The sequence below is a fragment of the Coregonus clupeaformis genome, chromosome 35, assembly GCF_020615455.1.
Source record: "Coregonus clupeaformis isolate EN_2021a chromosome 35, ASM2061545v1, whole genome shotgun sequence".
In the NCBI taxonomy this organism is placed as follows: domain Eukaryota; kingdom Metazoa; phylum Chordata; class Actinopteri; order Salmoniformes; family Salmonidae; genus Coregonus; species Coregonus clupeaformis.
Window position 1 is genome coordinate 2,254,387 of NC_059226.1, and position 21,799 is coordinate 2,276,185.

Sequence of the window (21,799 nt, forward strand, 5' to 3'; positions counted from 1 at the left end):
ATCAGATGGTGATAGTGGTCTCAGCAGGGTCAGGCATCCAGGGAAGACCTGTCTGTGATGGAGCTGAGGTGAATTTTTACAGATGCAACACTTTATTCTCCCTGTGCAGCAAACACTGGACAAGCCAAAAGCTTCAAAGATTGAAACTATTTTAAGGCAGTCTGACAAACCTCCAAAGTTGATTTCCAAAATCTATCAAGGGTTGATAGGGGTTTTTCCCAATGACACAAAACATGTAAAACAAAAATGTGAGGAAGACCTGGTAGAAGATATTGATGATGATGAATGGATACAGATATGTTTGAATGCCCAGTTATGTTCAAATAATCTCAGACATAAATAACTGCAGTTTAAGACCATCCATAGACTGTACTAAATGCCAGTGAAACTTAATTACATGCCCTCAGAAATGTAATTCCTCTGCTGGAGGTGTTAAACACAAAAGGGGACATATTTGCATATGTTATGGTCTTGTAAAGGCTGGCTGAATTCTGGCAAAGAGTATGTTCTTTTATTTCAGAATGTCTACAGATTCTCCCTTCTCCCTGTTTTTGTTTGCTTGGAAATGTTCATACTGGAGGCTGTTATCTGAAGAAACTGTATAACCAAGCATTTATAGCGGCTAAGAAATGCATTGCAATTAATTGGAAGGTTGGTTATCCTCCCACAATGTCAGGTTATGTATCACTAGATTTAATTTATTACAAGATTAAGGGTATACTGTGCAACTTTCATAAGGTCTGGATGCCTTATATGGAATACTGTACGACAAAAGGAGTCTGTACTGAAAAGATGCCCACGTCAGGGGAGGTACCTATTTAGGCAATCCCTAGCTGCTGGGCTGCTCAGTCCTGGCCCTGGGGTTTTGCCATACTGTTGTCCCTCTGGCCTTGGCCTAACACACCTGAAACCAATAATGAATGTTTCACTAAGATCCTAAAACTGAGTGGGGTGTGTTGGGTTGGGGCGCTGCAGGGTGATGGACCTCTAGGGACAGGACGGGGTGACCCAACTATATTGTGCGCAAGTCAAAAGAGCTCTACAGTACTATTAGGCCTATGATATGAATTATATGGAGGATTTGCTGTTTCTGTGTGTTAATGTATGTTTGAGGTGTATGTGTTTTTAGTTTTTTTCCCTTTCCCTTGGGAATTAAAAAAATGTAAGCTGGGAACTGGGAAGGAAACTGTGTTGGGAGAGATTTGAGTTATTGACTAGACTGGTGGGTGTCGTGCGTGCAGGCTGGTCGGTCTGGCTGAAATTTGATATAGAGGATGTCTTAATAAAGACAATCAAAAGTCTTTGTATTTTTTCAAGAGTTGTTCATTTGTTAGGCTATTGGTTAAAGGTGCAAAAAAATATTGATTATTGAATTACCTTTGATCTAGTTCAGTCTTATCAATCACTTAAACATATTTAGTAATGATCTCTTACCTAGCTTGATGACTGTGGGCATTTTAGCTTACTTTTTGTTGTTCTAATTAGAGACAGCATATTAGCTTGTGTAGAAATGCTGGAAATGAGCTTTAGATGGCCAAAAGATTATGGGGGAGGACCCCTTGCCAGGTTATGTCCCCCCCACTTTCAAAAGCCCCTGCTTATTATTATTATTACAAATAGAAGATTATCACTTCTCACAATGGTGCTCTTTTAGTAAAGTTAGATCAAAGCTGAATTAATGTCTCGCAAGATCACATAATGATTTATTAGTATTTTGCATAGCAGAAAATATAATATAAATATAAAAGCATGTAAGCCTTCTGTAGCATAGTAGGCCTATAATATGTTACACCAAAAACACCTCAGTCATTTCTTATCTGAAGCTGAGTAGTCAAACTTTGATTGAGAAAGGATGATGTCATTGAAAAAATTACCTAAACAAAGAGCACTACACCACTGAGCTTCGGCTATAGAAGGTTGTAGTGCAGCCTCTGAATGCCATAGAGACAAACCAAACATCTCTTATATGCATTAGTCACGTCTTTCCCTGGCATTTTACAGCTTGTTTCTAACATAAAGCATTGCGGACTAAAGCCTCGTTATAGATTGTTTTATATAATCAGGTCCATTTAATTTGTATTCAAATCAGTTATATCAGTAGCAAGCTTTGGACCCCAGGAAGAATAGCTGATGCCTTAGCAAAATAAAAAAAATACCTCCGGTCCTCCATATCATCTTCAGCACAAAGGGGTTTACATCAGCAAGAGCAGGGCAGGCCAGGGCTCATGATTGGGAACGCCTATCCATTGCAGCGTGTGATGGAGTGTACACTCTTAGAAAAAAAGGTGCTAAGTAGAACCATACAGGGTTCATCAGTTTGTCCCCATAGGGGAACCCTTTTTGGTGCTGGGTAGAACCCTTTGCAGAGGGTTCTATCTAGAACCCTCTATGTTTGGTTCTTGAAAGAACCCCCTGTATGTGGTTTTACCTAGAACGATGAAGGGTACTACCTCAATCATCTACACTGGAATAACCATCTCAGTAACGGGTGCAATAAATCCAATTACTAACAGATAGTATTTGTTTCGAAAACTGTATGTTGTTTATCTTTGTGTAGCATAAAATGTATCAACCAATCAATGTACAGTACATGCAAAAACACCGATTTTACAGTAAACCAAACAATTCTGAAAATCTCCCAGCAATACAGCATGCTGGGAAGTACTATACATGGTTCCATGTAGAACCCTTCTTGCCATCCAAAGAATCCTTCTTGCCTTCCGAAGAATCATCAAAGAACCCTTGTCTTCCAAAAAGGGTCTTTCTGATCTAATAGGTTCTTGGTAGAATCTTATCCTTCCGCAAAGAACCGTTTTGGAACCCTATTTTCTAAGAATGTACTTGTGATCTGTTTTCTTAATTATCTGAAGTATTTGAGATGTTTTCTTAGAACATGCCCTTGTTGTTAACGGCGGCACTGAGTGGTGAACGGTGTATGGTGTTCTTGTGTTGGGCACCACTGAATAGTAACAAACAAATTCGATTTTGATGACTTTCAAATACTACTTCACTGTATTTGTGAAAGGAGTGACTGAAAAAACAACAACACAAGAAAGCCTAACACCTTACCGTTGCACTTTTCTTTTCTTCTAAGCACTGCTTTTTTGAGGAAAGTTTGACTTACTGTGATATGTGGTTGTTGTACCTTAAGGTTAATGTACTAACTGTATGTCGCTCTGGATAAGAAGGTCTGCTAAATTACTAAAACGTAAAATGTCATTTGTAATGTTCATTATGATCTCTCATGGACAGACTATGTAATAAATATGCTATCTGACGCAATTACCCAAGATTTTATGTTCATTATAATCATACTGTATTCACCACCAGTCAAGTATGACCAAAGAGCTGGAGAGGATTTGTTTGGCATATATTTGAGGACTCAACTCAGACACTATTCATATTTTATTGAGAAAAAGATCCAAATCATGTTCAACATGGACTGTTGTAGTTTCTGAAAAGTATCTTCCCTTTTGACAAACGGACTCAGTTATTTAGTACAAAAATATCCCTGTCTACATTCACCCCACATTGTTAGAACATGTCAATATGTACAGAGTTCGAATTACGGGACTAGGGTGAGCTAGGCACCTCCCTAACAAATTGAACCCTGAATAAGTATGAAAAACTTGTAAGACATACAGTATGTATACACATAATATGTGGCATATTGATTTTGGATTATAGTGCCACCAGATCAGGGACATCTCTTAGTTAATATCCTTGTTGTCCCCAAACCACATTTTCTCAGATGTTCTCAGTCTACCATGCACCTCCCATTGGTCCTCCTCAAAGCGGTAACACCAGACTCAGCAGTAGTGGAGGAGGATGTTTAGGAGGAGGTAGGGCAGACAGGCTCTCCCTCAACCATGTACCACACCTCATTGTGCCTGTTCAGAATCTTCATTGGGCTGTAGGACACACACACACACACACAATATTAAAGTATGTTTGATAGAAGTATTCTGGTGGAATTGGATTGGATGTTGGATATATTGAAGGATTTGTATTCGTGCTCTCACCTGTCATATCCCACAGCATAGTGGTAGTCTTTGTTGTAGGTGGCCTGGACTTTGTCTAGCTGCCTTTTCAGCAGCATGGAGTTTACACTGGAGGTCAAAGACATCATCCATCCGCCGTAGCTCCTCACATACACTTTCATGTCTGGCATCTCTGTAAAGTACACCTGCACCGGGAAATCACAATGACATCCACATTGTTAGCCAGGGTTCTTTAAAAAGCAACGCATACCTGACATGGGTTCAAATAGTATTCGTGTTTTTTCAAATACTTAAGCTGTGCATGATTGAGCTTGCCTTGCTCAGTGGTGCCAATGGAATAGTCCCAAAAGTGCAAACCCCGCCCATCTGGAATTCTAGAAAAGCTGCATAAGGCATAGGGTCTAGGGGTCTATTTGAGATTGGGTCTTACCCTGTCATCACTGGGTTGGGGAGGAGTCATCTGATAGTCAGACGGCAAGAGGAAGTTGAGGGTGAAGACAGACGACTGCCACATCCTCTTCTTCTCCTCAATTTTGACAGTCACCGGAGTTGTCATGTCAATGTTGACACCTACAGGAAAAATGTGCATCCACACACATAAATAGATCAATACGCACAAACACATGCACACACGCACGCACACACACACACACACACACACCAGCCTCGTTGTATCCGGTGATGTATTTGAAGAGTCTCCCGAAGGCAGTGTACATGGCCTTGTCCATGAAGTAGCATTCCTCGTCTGTCGACACCCATTTCACCGAGTCATAGTGGCGCACCTGTAACACAGACACAAACCTTCACTCAGAGTCCTGTGTTGGAGAGTGTATTGAGTTGCGGATGTTGGAAGCAGGGGGAGCAACTTTGGTGTCTAGGCCCGGTAGAAAAGGGTGGGAAGCCTGGTTTCTGGGGCTCGGGGAGTTGTCAGGTGGATGATAGCTGGGTGGGGATTGTTTTACGAATGCAGGTACATTCGTCTATGTTATAACAATTTTATGGAAAATTAAAATGATTATTATCGTGTTGATAAACTATATTCTGATAAATGCAATTGTATTTTATCTGCAACCCTGACAGAAAACTAAACAATAAAACAAAATGTGGTCACAAATAATACCCCTGACTCAGTTTTACAGTATGTGCCATTAATTTGTGCTTTACAATGAACTCACCTCATAATTATAATCATCATTCTTGCACACCAGATCATACAGCAGACATTCCCTTGACTCGGTACAGAAGCTAGACTCAGAGGAGTTCCTATAGGGATCAGTGGAAAATAAATCAATAATGGAGAATAGCAGAAAATGTTGCACAACATCAATATTCAATATAAATATTCAAACATTCAATATACAAACAGCGTATGATTTCTGAAACGTGTGGTTAGTAATAACAGAAGTGTATTATAACTTCCTTACCCAATTCTGGCTTCAGCAGTCAAGATGAGAAGCAAGCCAACCAACCCTGCAAAATAAACCCTGAAGTACACAAAAACCGTCAGTGTCATAATATTATTAAAACCTAAAGTACAAACCACCAGTGACCACATCAGATGAAAAATCTATTCATACATTAATAATAACTATTGCCATATATTGTAATACTTTAAAAGACAGTTTCTAAATTATGTTACTACAACTTTCAATTTCTATATAAATCACTCTCCCTTTAATAATTAACACCATCACAAGTCAAAGGAAATGTATCAAAGCAATGAGACTATCATTTCTACTTACATTGTGCTGATTGTGTGTCTTTTAGATCAGCTCAGTTCAGATGCATCCACTGGCCTGAGGGAAATGCTTGCAGAGAAACTATTTATACCAACTGAGGGTTATGAAAGGAAATCTGGATCCCTTCCTAAAACTTGTGAGACACACCCACTTCACTGCAGAATGGTCTGGGGTCCTCAACAAATATGTGCAATGGCCTTATTTAACTTGCTGAAGAGAAAAACTGGTGGTTTATAAATGTGTGTGCCAAGTTAGATAACGCAAGACGATCAGTCTTGATGTGTCTTTGAAAAATGAGTATAGGCTTATTGAGAAAGAGGCTGTGACTAGATCCGTCACTTGTTGTAGACTGTTCTATATTTATTTTTCATAAAGAGAAAGCCTTTGCTATTTTGCAATAACAGCCTGGCTGCCACGTACAGAGGAAATAAATAGCACTTGGATCCACTGGCCTAAGGGAAATGCCTTCGGAAAGTATTCAGACCCCTTGACTTTTTCCACATTTTGTTACATTACAGCGTTATTCTAAAATTGATTAAAATGTTTTTTCCCCCCTCATCAATCTACACACAATACCCCATAATGACAAAGCAAAAACAGGTTATCTGCTACCGCTTGCCGTGCGGTAGCAGAGAGAACAGTGTATGACTTGGGTGACTGGAGTCTTTGACAATTTTTTGGGCTTTCCTCTGACACCGCCGAGTATATAGGTCCTTGGCCCCAGTGATGTACTGGGCCGTACGCACTATCCTCTGTAGCGCCTTACGGTCAGATGCCGAGCAGTTGCCATGCCAGGCGGTGATGCAACCGGTCAGGATGCTCTCGATGGTGCAGCTGTATAACGTTTTGATCTGGGGACCCATGTCAAATATTTTTAGTCTCCTGAGGGGGAAAGGTGTTGTCGTGCCCTCTTCACGACTGTCTTGGTGTGTTTGGACCATGATAGTTTGTTGGTGATGTGGACACCAAGGAACTTGAAACTCTCAACCCGCTCCACTACAGCCTGTCGATGTTAATGGGGGCCTGTTCGATGTTAAGGGTCGTTGTCCTGTTGGAAGGTAAACGTTCACCCCAGTCTGAGGTCCTGAGTGCTCTGGAGCAGGTTTTCATCAAGGATCTCTCTGTACTTTGCTCCGTTCATCTTTCCCTCGATCCTGACTAGTCTCCCTGTCCCTGCCGCTTAAATACATCCCCACAGCATGATGCTGCCACCACCATGCTTCACCGTAGGGATGGTGTCAGGTTTCATCAGACCAGATACTATTGTTTCTCATGGTCTGAGAGTCTTTAGGTGCCTTTTGGCAAACTCCAAGCGGGCTGTCATGTGCCTTTTACTGAAGAGTGGCTTCCGTCTGGCCACTCTACCATAAAGGCCTGTTTGGTGGAGTGCTGCAGAGATGGTTGCCCTTCTGGAAGGTTTTCCCATCTCCACAGAGGAACTCTAGAGCTCTGTCAGAGTGACCATCGGGTTCTTGGTCACCTCGCTGACCAAGGCCCTTCTCCCCAGATTGCTCAGTTTGGCCGGGCAGCCAGCTCTAGGAAGAGTCTTGGTGGTTCCAAACTTCTTCCATTTAAGAATGATGGAGGCCACTGTGTTCTTGGGGACCTTCAATGCTGCAGAATTGTTTTTGTACCCTTTCCCCAGATCTGTGCCTCGACACAATCCTTTCTCAGAGCTCTACAGACAATTCCTTCGACCTCATGGCTTGGTTTTTGCTCTGACATGCACCGTCAACTGTGGGACCTTATATAGGCAGGTGTGTGCCTTTCCAAATCATGTCCAATCAATTGAATTTACCACAGGTGGACTCCAATCAAGTTGTAGAAACATCTTAAGGATGATCAATGGAAACGGGATGCACCTGAGCTCAATTTCGAGTCTCATAGCAAAGGGTCTGAATAGTTATGTAAATAAGGTATTTCTGTTTTTATTTTTTATAAATTTGCAAAAATGTCTAATAACCTGTTTTCGCTTTGTCATTATGGGGTATTGTGTGTAGATTGCTGAGGATTTTATTTATTTAATCAAATTTAGAATAAAGCTGTAACATAAGAAAATGTGGAAAAAGTCAAGGGGTCTGAATACTTTCCAAAGGCACTGTATGTAGTTTGTTCACTGAGCACTGCTGGGTCAACATTACCAATCACTAGAGAGGAATGGAGTCAGAAGCCTTCTGATTGTGCCCACATTTTTAGACAGGTGTAAATTATTTAAAGACACATTGTGATGAGATCTCCAGAGGTAGTCAGGCACATAGTGTATCAATCGAGTGTAAACAGATCTGGATGGTCAAACCATTTGAATCATCATTATACTGGCCTCTCAAATCATTATACTGGCCTGTTAAATAATTAGCATACAGGGAGGCACCAGCTAGTTGGATCACAATGCGGACACAGTGGACGGATAAGAGACATATTTTAATACAATGTTTACAAGCGACAAACCTTGATCAGATAGTGATTGAATCATATTGGTAAGATCACGAAACTCACATGTTAGAGCATGGTGTAAACAAGGCTTCAGTGTACTCGTACTGATGACCCTGTCAGTGGTGTGCTTCCCCTATTAAAGTAAATATAATTACAGTGCATTGGTATGACATTATTCTCTGCTATTAAATCAATTAAAAACTTCATCAGTTTTCTTTATTATTTGTCTGGTTCAACCATCATCACTTAATTTTAACATGTGTTTATATGTCATGTGTTAATGAGGGTTCAATTGGTTAAAACCGTTTTTATTAGGATATTATGTCATTATAATGTCAAGTAAATATCAGATACACATTGGACAAACATTTCCTCATTCTTATCAAACCATATTCCTCACCTATAAAAACAGATAAGACAGCACTTGCATGACCCTAAGAGTTCAACTTTGACCACCACAACGAGGAGAGTAGCCTAGAAAAAAATAACTCTGGGGTGTATCTCAATCGTTTAAAATGTCTTCCTCGCCTCGTCTCCTTCCCTTCTCATGAGCTGATCTGAAGCTGAAGACACAGGACACTGTAGATAAATACAAAATGGCATTCCTCACTGTGAATTTGATTGAATCTATCCCAGGTATTTCACACCAGTGCAGGAAAAGAGACAAGAAAAAGGAAGCCACTGAATATCGAGATGGATGTGATTATGGAATGAACCCTGCCCTAGATTTTATTTATTTATAAAAAAGCCTCCCATGCAAAGTCAGGTCAGTTCATATTGGAGAGATGCCCAGTTGCGGTCAATGCCATTGAGAGGGTTGTTGTTTTACCCCCTCAGGCCGTTCAGCTTTCACAGTTAGAATATTGTCAAAGGTCATGACCTTTAACAAACCTCTGACATCGCCTGTGATGTCAGCTGGTCACCACCTCAGGTGCTCAACGGGAGACAGCCTTCACTTGGTGACTTCAGCCTCAGGCGAAGCAAAACTCAAAATAACTCAAATGATCCCCTCTCTTATACCTGTTCTGTGTGGAGCAAGCGCATGTGCTTAAGGTCAACTTCTTAGCCAAAGCAGTGTTACTTTAGCCTGATTCAATCAGGATCATGAAACTGCATGTTGTGAAAGTTTCAATGGCATCATCACCAGACATGGGCAAAAATGACAAAATACAATTACAAAATACAAAATACATTGGAGTGTAGTTCAGCCCAGTGTAATTTAAATTACAAAATACTCAGACGTAATTAAAATGCGTATTTTAAATACATGTAACAGAAATACTACCCGTCTCTGATCATCACAGAAAGGTCAGGTGGAGCAATTGTTAGCACACTGGCTGTTGTAGTTGTTGTTGTTTGAAATGTTTTTTTATAAAATGCTTGTGAGAGTGATTGAAGAAAACATCAGAGGTGTTTTTATTTCTCTCAGAGCTTGAGACACCCACACAAAGCACTAGAGTACAGTTCACTGTGTGTGTAAAGGCCTAACTGGTCTTGAATAGCTACCTTGGGCTCCATAGTCTAGCACGGACAAAGACGTTGCACCAAAGAACATGTTTGACTTTCTAGTTGACTGTAGCAATAATGCATGGAGGAAGTGGTTCACACATCCTGTGAGCGTTGCTGCTTTGTTTCCATGTACTATCACAGGTCACATGATACCTGCTTTAACCATTCTTGGAGGGAATATTGGGTGTCCCTTTGTTGTTGTTGTTCCAGAATCACACCAAGATCAGATCCCTGTGATGAACTCAATTCTACAGAGGGACAATGGAGCAGTGTCTACACGCCCACCCAGTATACCCAGGATGCGTTCAGTACAACAAAATTCAACGGAAACGGCACTGTACTAAACGACCAGTTGAAGAACGTTGTGTTTATCGTGGCCTAGAGGGCGATTGAGTATGGTGTACTACACGAGTTTTGCAATTTCAAATGATCATACCCATATAGATTATATAATCAAATTGGAGCAAACGTACCTCAAAGGCTGTTGAAGAACGGTGCACACTGTTTTGGGGAAACGTGTTGTTCAGTACAAACTGTCACGCAACGTAGCAAACATTTGAAGTGAACTAAACGCACCCCAGCACTATACCAGTACTATAGGGATAGTATGTGTGACCAGGTTGAGACACCAACCGACTATTTATCTGTTGAAAACGTTCTGTCACCATCTTACAATTGATAGTCAATATCTCACAATCTCTTAAGGTGAACTTGTGAAAGGTAAACCCTGAAATATGTAATTCTGTAATTCTGTGACAATGTGCTGTGTAACCGACACAACGTACAAGATATCCACATCTCTTGATGTAAAGGCATAGACTCTACAAGGTGTGTCATGCCTACTCCCGCTCCCCATCTCCGGCGCTCGACATCACCGGTCTACTAACCATCGGTCCAGGCATCATCATTTCGCGCCCCTGCTCCCCATCATTAAGCACACATGCACTTCATCAATACTTTGATTACTCTCCCTTTATTTAGCCCTCAGTAGCCTCAGTCTTCAGGCATTATTGGTTTTGTTTACGTTCAGTACTCTATTCCTGTTTTGATTATCTTCATGTTTCTTATTATTAAACTCAACTTCTGCACCTGCTTCCTGACTCCCTGCGTATACGTTACAGAATACTGCCTCTCAAGATAAGGAAGCAGCAGAAGTTAAGGATATCTCCCAGATGGTCGACGGACAGGAACACCTACTCCGTCAACACCACGACCAGCTGGCTCAACTGGGTACGGTAATGGATAAGGTCCTCTATGTTCTCCACCACCTCGACAACACCCGAGAGGATTCATCTCCAACTAGCGGAGGATCCTCTACCACAAGTCGTCCCAGAGAGCCAGTCCCCCAGCCCATCCAGCAGTCCGCCCAGGTCAGCGATTCCCTATTGTCCCTCCCGGACAAATATGACGGGACTCCATCGGGTTCCTATGAGAGGTTCATGGCTCTGTTTAGGGCGGTCTTCAATCATCCACCTGAGGGCAGAGACGGAGGAGAGCGATTTACTCCAACTCCAGCAGGGTGCCCAGACTGCTGCCGAGTATGCCCTCAACTTCCAGACTGTGGCAGCCTCCAGCGAATGGAATGAGCCGGCGCTCCGCACCTTATTTCCAAAGAGGACTGCGCGAAGAGGTCCAGACAGAGTTGGCGTGTCGGGACGACAACCTTTCCTTGGACACGCTCATAGCGATGGCCATCCGTCTGGATAACCTTCTTCGAGAGCGCCGGCACCCCCCTCGTCTCTCGCCTTCCTCCTTGGCCGTCCATGAACCCATGGCGATAGGGGCCACACACCTCCCCGCGGCAGAGCGGTGTCGCCGGAGACAGTTGGGGCTCTGTTCCTATTGTGGTCAGGAGGGACACCAGCCCAGAGTCCACTAGAGCAGAGGGGCGGCCCCGTGATCATCCGTCTCCCGGGGTAGGCGTGAGTATTCCATCATCATCACTTTCCACCAAACCCTTTCTAGTTTCCATTTCACTGGCTGGCTGTCCCTCATGTATTGTCTCTACAGCTCTAGTGGACTCCGGCGCCGCTGGGAATTTCATCGACCAGGTCCTCGCCTCCTCCCTGAACATCACCCCATACCCGCTCACCTCTTCTTTTCCTGTCCAAGCACTGGATACTTGACAATTGGGATCCGGCACAATAATGCACATCACAGCACCACTCACCCTAACAGTGGAACCCATGCATCAAGAAAGCCTTCTCTTCCTCATCATCAATGCACCCGTACACAAAGTAATCCTCGGCCTCCCGTGGCTCCAACGTCATGACCCCACCATCTCATGGTCGAGGATGAAAATCACTGACTAGGCACCCGAATGCCCCTGGGACTGTGCCATCGAGCTGCTTGCAGCCTCTGTGCCTCCACGCAGCCGCATCTACCCTCTGTCGGTGGCTGAAACCAAGGCTATGGCGGAGTACATCCAGGAGGCTCTCCAACAGGGTTTCATCTGCACGTACCCTTCCCCTGCGTCGGCAGGCTTCTTCTTCGTGACCAAGAAGGACGGAGGTCTACGCCCGTGCATCGAATACAGAGGCCTCAATTCCATCACCACCAAGTACCACTACCTTCTCCCATTGGTGCTGGCCGCGATCGAACAGCGCCGCGGGGCTCGTATTTTTAACCAAATTGGACCTGAGGAGTGCCTACAATCTGATCCGCATCCGGGAGGGGGATGAATGGAAAACAGGATTCAGCACGTCTGGCCACTACGAGTATTTGATGATGCCTTATGGAGTAGCCAATGCTCCGTCGGTGTTCCAGGCATTCGTTAACGAGGTGTTCCGGGACATGCTCGGGCGCAGGTGGTCGTGTATATCGACGACATCCTGGTCTACTCGACCACCTTGGAGGATCACATCGCCCATGTCAATGTAGTCCTGGAACGCCTCCTGGAGAACCGCCTGTATGTGAAAGTGGAGAAGTGCCAGTTCCATCAGGTCGCTGTCTCCTTCTTAGGATACCAGATCAGTCCACAGGGAGTGATGATGGAGCAGAGGAAGGTCGATGCATGGCCAGTCCCAACCACCATAAAGGGGCTACAACGGTTTTTGGTGTTTGCCAACTTCTACCGCCGTTTCATTAGGAACTTCAGCTCCATCGCCTCTCCTCTCACCTCTCTCCTCAAGGGTGGTCCCCGTAAGTTGGTGTCGAGTCCTGCAGCCGATGAGGCCTTCCGTATACTGAATGGGCATTTCACCTCGGCCCGTTGCTGAAACACCCAGATCCTACGCTGCCCTTCGTGGTGGAGGTGGACACTTCAGAAGTGGGTGTGGGGGCCATCCTGTCACAACGTCAAGGTAACCCACAGAAATTGTATCCATGTATTTAAAGAAACTGTCTCCTACAGAGAGGAACTATGATGTCGGCGACCGGGCGCTCTTGGCGGTGAAGTTGGCATTAGAGGAGTAGAGACACTGGCTGGAGGGTGCCAAGGACCGATTTCTCATCCTCACCGACCATCGGAACCTGGAGTACATATGGACAGTGAGGCGGCTGACCGCGCTAAGCAAGGTGAATCCTTTTCTTCACTAGATTTGACTTCACCTTGTCATATTGCCCAGATTCAAAGAACATTAAAGCCTGTCCTGTCTCTATGATTAGGGAGAGGTTCCTGTCCTGAGTGCACCCATCATTCTGCCCTCCCGAGTCGTTGCCCCCATGCTTTGGGATGTAGATGTGGACATTCGCCAGGCACTGGAGAGGGAACCTGTGCCTGCTACCTGTCCTCCAAAGCGCACCTACGTTCCCACGGGGATAAGGGATTGGCTGTTGACCTGGGCGCACAAATCTCTCATCGCTGGACATCCAGGTATCACCCGCACTATTCAATCTATCTCCTTAAAGTACTGGTGGCCCACCTTGGCGCAGGACGTTATGTCAACTCCTGCTCCGTATGTGCCCAAACTAAATCTCCCAGCATGCTCCAGTAGGGAAACTCCTTCCCCTTCCCGTGCCTCAGCGGCCTTGGTCTCATCTGTCCATTGATTTAGTTTGTCACTGATCTTCCTTCTTCTGATGGTTTCACTACTGTTATGGTTGTTGTGGACAGATTCTCTAAATCCTGCCATTTATCCCTCTCTCTGGTCTCCCTACCACTCTCCAGGTTGCTGAGGCACTGTTCCAGCAGGTTTTCCGGCACTATGGCTTTCCGGAGGACATCGTCTACGACCGTGGCCCCCAATTCACATCACGGGTATGGAAAGCCTTCATGGAGAAGCTGGGGGTCACGGTCAGCCTCACATCCGGGTACCAGCCTTAGTCCAACAGGCAGGTGGAGAGGATGAACCAGAAGCTGGGGAGGTTCCTTAGCAGTCACTGCCAGGACCGGCAGGGGGAGTGGGCCCGGTTCCTTCCCTGGGCAGAGTACGCCTAGAATTCACTGCGTCACCTCCACCGGGCTGACCCCCTTCCAGTGTGTCCTGGGATATCAGCCAGCACTAGCTCCGTGGACCCCAAGCCAGACCAAAACTCCCGACGTCATGTGGGTAATCTCCAGTACCTGGTGGACTGGGAGGGGTACGTTCCAGAGGAGCTCTGTTGGGTCCCGGTGGACGACATCCTGGATCCTAACATCGTGGATTTCCACCTGCGCCGTCCGTAACGGCCCGCTCCTCGCCCTCGGGGCCGTCCCCCTGGCCGGCATCGTCCTGCGGCTGGAGCCGCGTGTCAGGAGGGGTATACTGTCATGCATACTCCCGCTCCGGCGCTTGACGTCGCCAGTCTACTAATCACCGGTCCTGGTACGCTGGCAACCATCATTGCGCACACCTGCTCCCCATCGTTATGCACATCTGGACTTCATCATCACTCGGATTACTCTCTCTTTATTTAACCAATGTAGGGTGAAAAGGGGCCACAATATTTAGAAAATACAAATTACGGTTTTCGAAAATGCAGTGAGGGAAAAAAGTATTTGATCCCCTGCTGATTTTGTACGTTTGCCCACTGACAAAGAAATGACCAGTCTATAATTTTAATGGTAGGTTTATTTGAACAGTGAGAGACAGAATAACAACAAAAGAATCCAGAAAAACGCATGTCAAAAATTTTATAAATTGATTCGCATTTTAATGAGGGAAATAAGTATTTGACCCCCTCTCAATCAGAAAGATTTCTGGCTCCCAGGTGTCTTTTATACAGGTAACGAGCTGAGATTAGGAGCACCCTCTTAAAGGGAGTGCTCCTAATCTCAGCTTGATACCTGTATAAAAGACACCTGTCCACAGAAGCAATCAATCAATCAGATTCCAAACTCTTCACGATGGCCAAGACCAAAGAGCTCTCCAAGGATGTCAGGGACAAGATTGTAGACCTACACAAGGCTGGAATGGATACAAGACCATCGCCAAGCAGCTTGGTAAGAAGGTGACAACAGTTGGTGTGATTATTCGCAAATGGAAGAAACACAAAAGAACTGTCAATCTCCCTCAGCCTGGGGCTCCATGCAAGATCTCACCTCGTGGAGTTGCAATGATCAAGAGAGAGGTGAGGAATCAGCCCAGAACTACACGGGACGATCTTGTCAATGATCTCAAGGCAGCTGGGACTATAGTCACCAAGAAAACAATTGGTAACACACTACGACGTGAAGGACTGAAATCCTGCAGCGCCCACAAGGTCCCCCTGCTCAAGAAAGCACATATACAGGCCCGTCTGAAGTTTGCCAATGAACATCTGAATGATTCAGAGGAGAACTGGGTGAAAGTGTTGTGGTCAGATGAGACCAAAATGGAGCTATTTGGCATCAACTCAACTCGTCGTGTTTGGAGGAGGAGGAATGCTGCCTATGACCCCAAGAACACCATCCACACCGTCAAACATGGAGGTGGAAACATTATGCTTTGGGGGTGTTTTTCTGTTAAGGGGACAGGACAACTTCACCGCATCAAAGGGACGATGGACGGGGCCATGTACCATCAAATCTTGGGTGAGAACCTCCTTCCCTCAGCCAGGGCATTGAAAATGGGTCGTGGATGGGTATTCCAGCATGACAATGACCCAAAACACACGGCCAAGGCAACAAAGGAGTGGCTCAAGAAGAAGCACATTAAAGTCCTGGAGTGGCCTAGCCGGTCTCCAGACCTTAATCCCATAGAAAATCTGTGGAGGGAGCTGAAGGTTCGATGTTGCCAAACGTCAGGCTCGAAACCTTAATGACTTGGAGAAGATCTGCAAAGAGGATTGGGACAAAATCCCTCCTGAGATGTTTGCAAACCTGGTGGCCAACTACAAGAATTATCTGACCTCTGTGATTGCCAACAAGGGTTTTGCCACCAAGTACTAAGTAATGTTTTGCAGAGGGGTGAAATACTTATTCCTCATTAAAATGCAAATCAATATATAAAATGTTTGACATGCGTTTTTCTGGATTTTTGTTGTTGTTATTCTTTCTCTCACTGTTCAAATAAACCTACCATTATTCAGTGTCAGTGGGCAAACGTACAAAATCAGCAGGGGATCAAATACTTTTTTCCCTCACTGTATCTTGTTACAAAATACATTGGAGTGTGGTTCAGCCCAGTGTAATACAAAATACTCAGAAGTAATGAAATAACATATTTCAAATACATGTAGCAGAAATACTGCCCCTCTGGTCATAGATCAATAACCCAACAAAGTGCTCCAACTGCTGGGTCAACAATAACCCAACAAGTGTTCTGTCCAACAAGGAACACACCGCATCACAGCCCGAGACTGAAATGAAATGTCATGTGTTCTGCGGTCTTTCCTGTTTCCCTCGCTTGCTCTCCCATCAGTGGGCATGGGATGAAGGAAGGGAGGTAGGTGCCGTTCCTTCCAGTTCTCTGCTGCCAATGACTGGAACGAATTGCAGAAATCTCTGAAGCTGCAGACTCTTATCTCCCTCACTAACTTTAAGCATCAGTTACATTTACATTTTTTGTCATTTAGCAGACACTCTTATTCAAGGCGACTTACAGTTAGTGAGTGCATACATTATTTTTTTTCATACTGGCCCCCCGTGGGAATCAAACCCACAACCCTGGCGTTGCAAACGCCATGCTCTACCAAATGAGCTACATCCCTGCCGGCTATTCCCTCCCCTACCCTGGACAACGCTGGTCCAATTGTGCGCCTGCTCATGGGTCTCCCAGTCACGGCCGGCTACAACAGAGCCTGGATTCAAACCAGGATCTCTAGTGGCACAGCTAGCACTGCGATGTAGTGCCTTAGACGACTGCGCACTCGGGAGCACCTGACCGATCACTGCACCTGTACACAGCAGAGGTGTGGACTCGAGTCATGTGACTTGGACTCGAGTCAGACTCGAGTCATGAATTTGATGACTTCAGACTCGACTCGACAAAATGTACAAAGACTTGCAACTCGACTTGGACTTTAACATCAATGACTCGTGACTTGACTTGGACTTGCGCCTTATGACTCGAGAAGACTTGCTACGAGGACTTGTAATGACTTGCAAAGGCTTGCTACGAGGACTTGAAATGACTCGAAACTAAAATGTAGGACTTTGGACTCGACTTGAGACTTGATGGCTTTGACTTTTGACTCGACTTGGGACTTGCCTCATCTTTGACTCGACTTGACTCGGGACTCGAGGGCAAAGACTTGAGACTTACTTGTGACTTGCATAACAATGACTTTGTCCCACCTCTGGTACACAGCCCATCTGAAATTAGCCCACCCAACTACCTCATCCCCATATTGTTATTTATTTTGCTCATTTGCACTCCGGTATCTCTATTTGCACATCATCTCTTGCACATCTATCATTCCAGTGTTAATACTAATTGTAATTATTTTGCACTATAGCCTATTTATTGCCTTACCTCCATAACTTGCTACATTTGCACACACTGTATATATATTTTCTGTTGTATTTTTGACTTAATGTTTTGTTTTACCCCATATGTAACTGTGTTGTTTTTATGGCACTGCTTTGCTTTATCTTGGCCAGGTCGCAGTTGTAAATGAGAACTTGTTCTCAACTGGCTTACCTGGTTAAATAAAGGTTAAATAAAAAATAAATAAAAAAAATCTCTTTTCGAATACCCCCATTTTTCTCTTCCTCTTTCTGATTCATGACTCTGAGAAAATTGTCAAGCAGGTTAGGAAAAAGGTTCAAACCATCCCAAGCTAAATTAATTTCCTGTGTTCAGGTTGACATCATGGATTGTGTGCATAAACGAACAATGACATGGTTATATGATCATTGTTTGTTTTCTTACTGGGTGAATACCTTTTATTAGGAACTCAAATGGAGGACCATAGAATGTTAGGCACCTTGGCACATTGAACCAAATAAAATAATTGAGAAAAACGAGTACAAACTATTTACAGTCATAAGAAACATACAGTATCTCTGATAACAAAATGGAACTTCATTCCATTTACATTTTAGTCATTTAGCAGACGCTCTTATCCAGAACGACTTACAGTTAGTGAGTGCATAATTTTTTTTTTATACTGGCCCCCTGTGGGAAACAAACCCACAACCCTGGCGTTGCAAGCGCCATGCTCTACCAACTGAGCTACGCTGCATGTTCAGTACCAAGACTCATCCGAGTTCCAAATAATGTCTACCTAAACAGTAGACATAAAATATCATAAAGAGTCTTTAACCAGCAGCTCTGCTTGCCATCGCCTGCATTGTGGGAGGCTCTTTTGTCAACCAATCATTAGGGTGTTTTTGTTTGACCCACACGAACGTGAAACAGGAACCAACTTTGCTCATTCATGTACAGTCCCGGCCAATTATATGTGAACCCTTGCACTTTTCTTGAATAATTCCCTATTTCTCCTCAAATAAGTTGAACCTTTAAAAAACGTCTGGCCTCCACACGTTGTTATTAGATTTTCAACATTGCAGAACCAATTTTATTTTTAGTAAACTGCAATTATGGGCACACTGGAGCTAGTACCACAGCCTTTGGCCAAGAGAACTGCAGACAAATGCTTATTGCAGCCATCAATGAGCTTGCTGCACCTTTCTACTGGCAATTTGGCCCACTCTTCAGCAGCAAACTGCTCTAATTCTTCAAGTTTTGAGGGGTGTTCTCCACCAACTGTTGTCTTCAGCTCTCGCCATACTGTAGGCTGTGGATGTCATTCAGATCTGGACCCTTCACTGCCCAATCCAGAAGAGTCCAGTGTTTCTTCTTGAACCATTCCAGGGTGCATTTGATGTGGGTTTGGGGTTGTTGTCCTGTTGGGAAAACCACAACCTTCCACAGAGACAGTTTTTGGACACTTGTTTCAACATTGTACTCCAAAACACCTTGATCTGTTGATTTCATGATGTCTTGCACACATTAAAGGCCCCCAGTACCAGAGGCAGCAAAGCAGCCCCACAGTATTATCAAACCTCCCCCATGTTTGATTGTAGGGAGGGTGTTATTTTCTTTGAATGCTTCACTTCATGCTGTTAAATTGAAGGTAGAAATTAGGTACATTTCTACCTGTTCTATAATTCAAATAAAAACGACCTGCTTTCCTTTCCTCCCTATTCACTGATTTGAAACGGTTGTATTTGGCGAAGACCAAAAGGGTGTCCTTGCCTGCGCATATCCAATAATTGATGGATCAGTTTTTATATCAGAGAAGGAAGGAAACCAGGAAGGAAGGAAACAAGCAAGGAAGGAAGGCTGTACTTTTTAACGTATTCAAACAATCTCTGTTTTGAATTGTTAGGTCTGCTGAACTGGATCTGCTGTTCTGGATTCTCCTGGTCTGTCCCTTAGGAGGGGGGGCACTGCCTCTAAAATTAGATTCACTGGGGGGAGAGAGGAGGAGGGGGGACACTGCCTCTAAAATTAGTCTCCATGGGGAGAGCGAGGATGGGGGGCACTGCCTCTAAAATGTGTCTCCCTGGGGAGAGCGAGGAGGGGGGCACTGCTTCTAAAATGAGTCTCCCTGGGGTAGCAAAGCATAGTAAAGCTATGAGGTACGACAAGTACGTGTGTGTGTGCAATTTAGAGAGTAACAAAATTGCCTAATGAATAGATTAGAGACTGAAAGTATGTATCTGTTGTGTTGAAGCCCAATCCAGCAGGAGCGACCAGCCTCCCCTGTATCGGATAACATTCATATATTAGCCATCTCTGAAACTCAGATAATTCACTTGATGATACAGCAGTGGCAATACAAGGATATAACATCTACAGAAGAGACGTGAATGCTTATGGGGGAGGTGTTGCTGTATATGTTCAGAGCCATATTCCTGTAAAGCTTAGAGAGGATATCATGTCTAATGTTGTTGAAGTGTTGTGGTTGCAAGTTCACCAGCCTCATCTAAAGCCTCTTCTTTTGGGGTGTTGCTATAGGCCACCAAGTGCCAACAGTCAGTATCTGGATAATATGTGTGCAATGCTTGATAATGTGTGTGATGCTGACAGAGAGGTCTATTTTCTGGGTGACCTGAATATAGACTGGTTTTCATTAAGCTGTCCACTTAAGAGGAAAATTCTTACTGTAACCAGTGCCAGTAATCTGGCTCAGGTTATCAATCAATTTACCAGAGTGTTTACAAATAGTGCAGGAACTACATCATCCACGTGTATTGATAAAATGTTTACTAATGTTGCAGAACTTTGTTCTAAAGCTGCATCCATACCCATTGGATGTAGTGACCATAATATAGTGGCTATGTCCAGGAAAGCCAAAGTTCCAAAGGCTGGGCCTAAAATAGTGTATAAGAGATCATACAAAACATTTTGTAATGATACCTATGTTGAAGATGTAAAAAGAGTGCGTAATGAGGAGCATCCAAACGCTGCAATTTATACATTTATGAAATTGTTTCTTCCAGTCATTGATAAGCATGCACCGATTAAGAAGCTGACTGTTAGAACTGCTAAGGCTCTGTGGATTGATGAGGAATGAAAATAATAATATAATAATAATATGCCATTTAGCAGACGCTTTTATCCAAAGCGACTTACAGTCATGTGCGCATACATTTTTACGTATGGGTGGTCCCGGGGATCGAACCCACTACCCTGGCGTTACAAGCGCCATGCTCTTGAAGCAAAAGGAGTAGCTAATAAGTCTGGCTGCACAGCTGGTTGGTAAACTTACAGTAAACTGAGAAATTATGTGACTAAACTGAACAAAATGAAGAAGAAACTGTATTATGAAACAAAGAAAAATTATACAAAGTATGATGGAAAACTTGAAATGAAATTATGGGGAGAAAGACTAATTCAACTTCATCTTTCATTGAATCAGAAGGCTTATTCATCACAAAACATTTTGATATTGCCAATTATTTGAATGACTATTGCATTGGCAAAGTGGGCAAACTCAGGCATGAAATGCCAACAACAAACTGTGAGCCATTACATTCATGCATAAAATACCTAATAATTAAAGACAAATTGTGTAATTTTGAATTATGTAAAGTTAGTGTGGTAGAGGTGGGAAAAGTATTGTTGTCCATCAATAATGAGAAACAACCTGGTGTTGACAACCACTTAGGATGGTAGCAGACTGTATTGCCACTCCTGTTTGTCATATCCTTAATCTGAGCCTGGAGAACAGTATTTGTCCTCAGACCTGGAGGGTAGCTAAAGTCATTCCGCTATCCAATAATGATAAAGCGCCCTTTACTGGTTATAACAGCCGACCAATCAGCTTGCTGCCGGTCTTAGCAAACTTTTGGGAAAAAATGTGTTTGACCAGATACAATGCTATTTCTCTGTGAACAAATTACCAACAGACTTTCAGCATGCTTATAGAGAAGGGCACTCAACATGTACTGCACTGACACAAATGACTGATGATTGGCTGAAAGAAATTGATAATAAGATGATTGTGGGAGCTGTATTGTTAGACTTTAGTGCAGGATTTGATATTGTTGACCATAATCTGTTATTAGAAGAACGCACAGTACCAGTCAAATGTTTGGACACACCTACACATTCAAGGGTTTTTCTTTATTTTTTACCATTTTCTACATTATAGAATAATAATGAAGACATCAAAACTATGAAATTACACATATGGAATCATGTAGTAACCAAAAAAGTTCATTTGGTGACGGCCAATGGTGACAGCTGGTCTTACTGGGGTCTGACACATAACGAAAAATACATCACAGACAAAAATACTTTACACTCTACATTTAAAAACATG

The 21,799-nt window shown here is 43.7% G+C and overlaps 1 protein-coding gene across 1 annotated transcript; it reads right to left on the reverse strand.

Annotated features, from left to right (window-relative positions):
- Positions 1–3,392: 3,392 nt before the first annotated feature.
- Positions 3,393–5,848, reverse strand: LOC121550504 (heme-binding protein 2). The gene is made up of 7 exons (XM_041862786.2): positions 5,744–5,848; positions 5,426–5,485; positions 5,177–5,264; positions 4,663–4,783; positions 4,432–4,571; positions 4,023–4,186; positions 3,393–3,911 (listed from the first exon to the last, which is right to left on the reverse strand). Coding segments are annotated over exons 1-7 (654 nt in total). The 5' UTR covers positions 5,746–5,848; the 3' UTR covers positions 3,393–3,832.
- Positions 5,849–21,799: the final 15,951 nt, after the last annotated feature.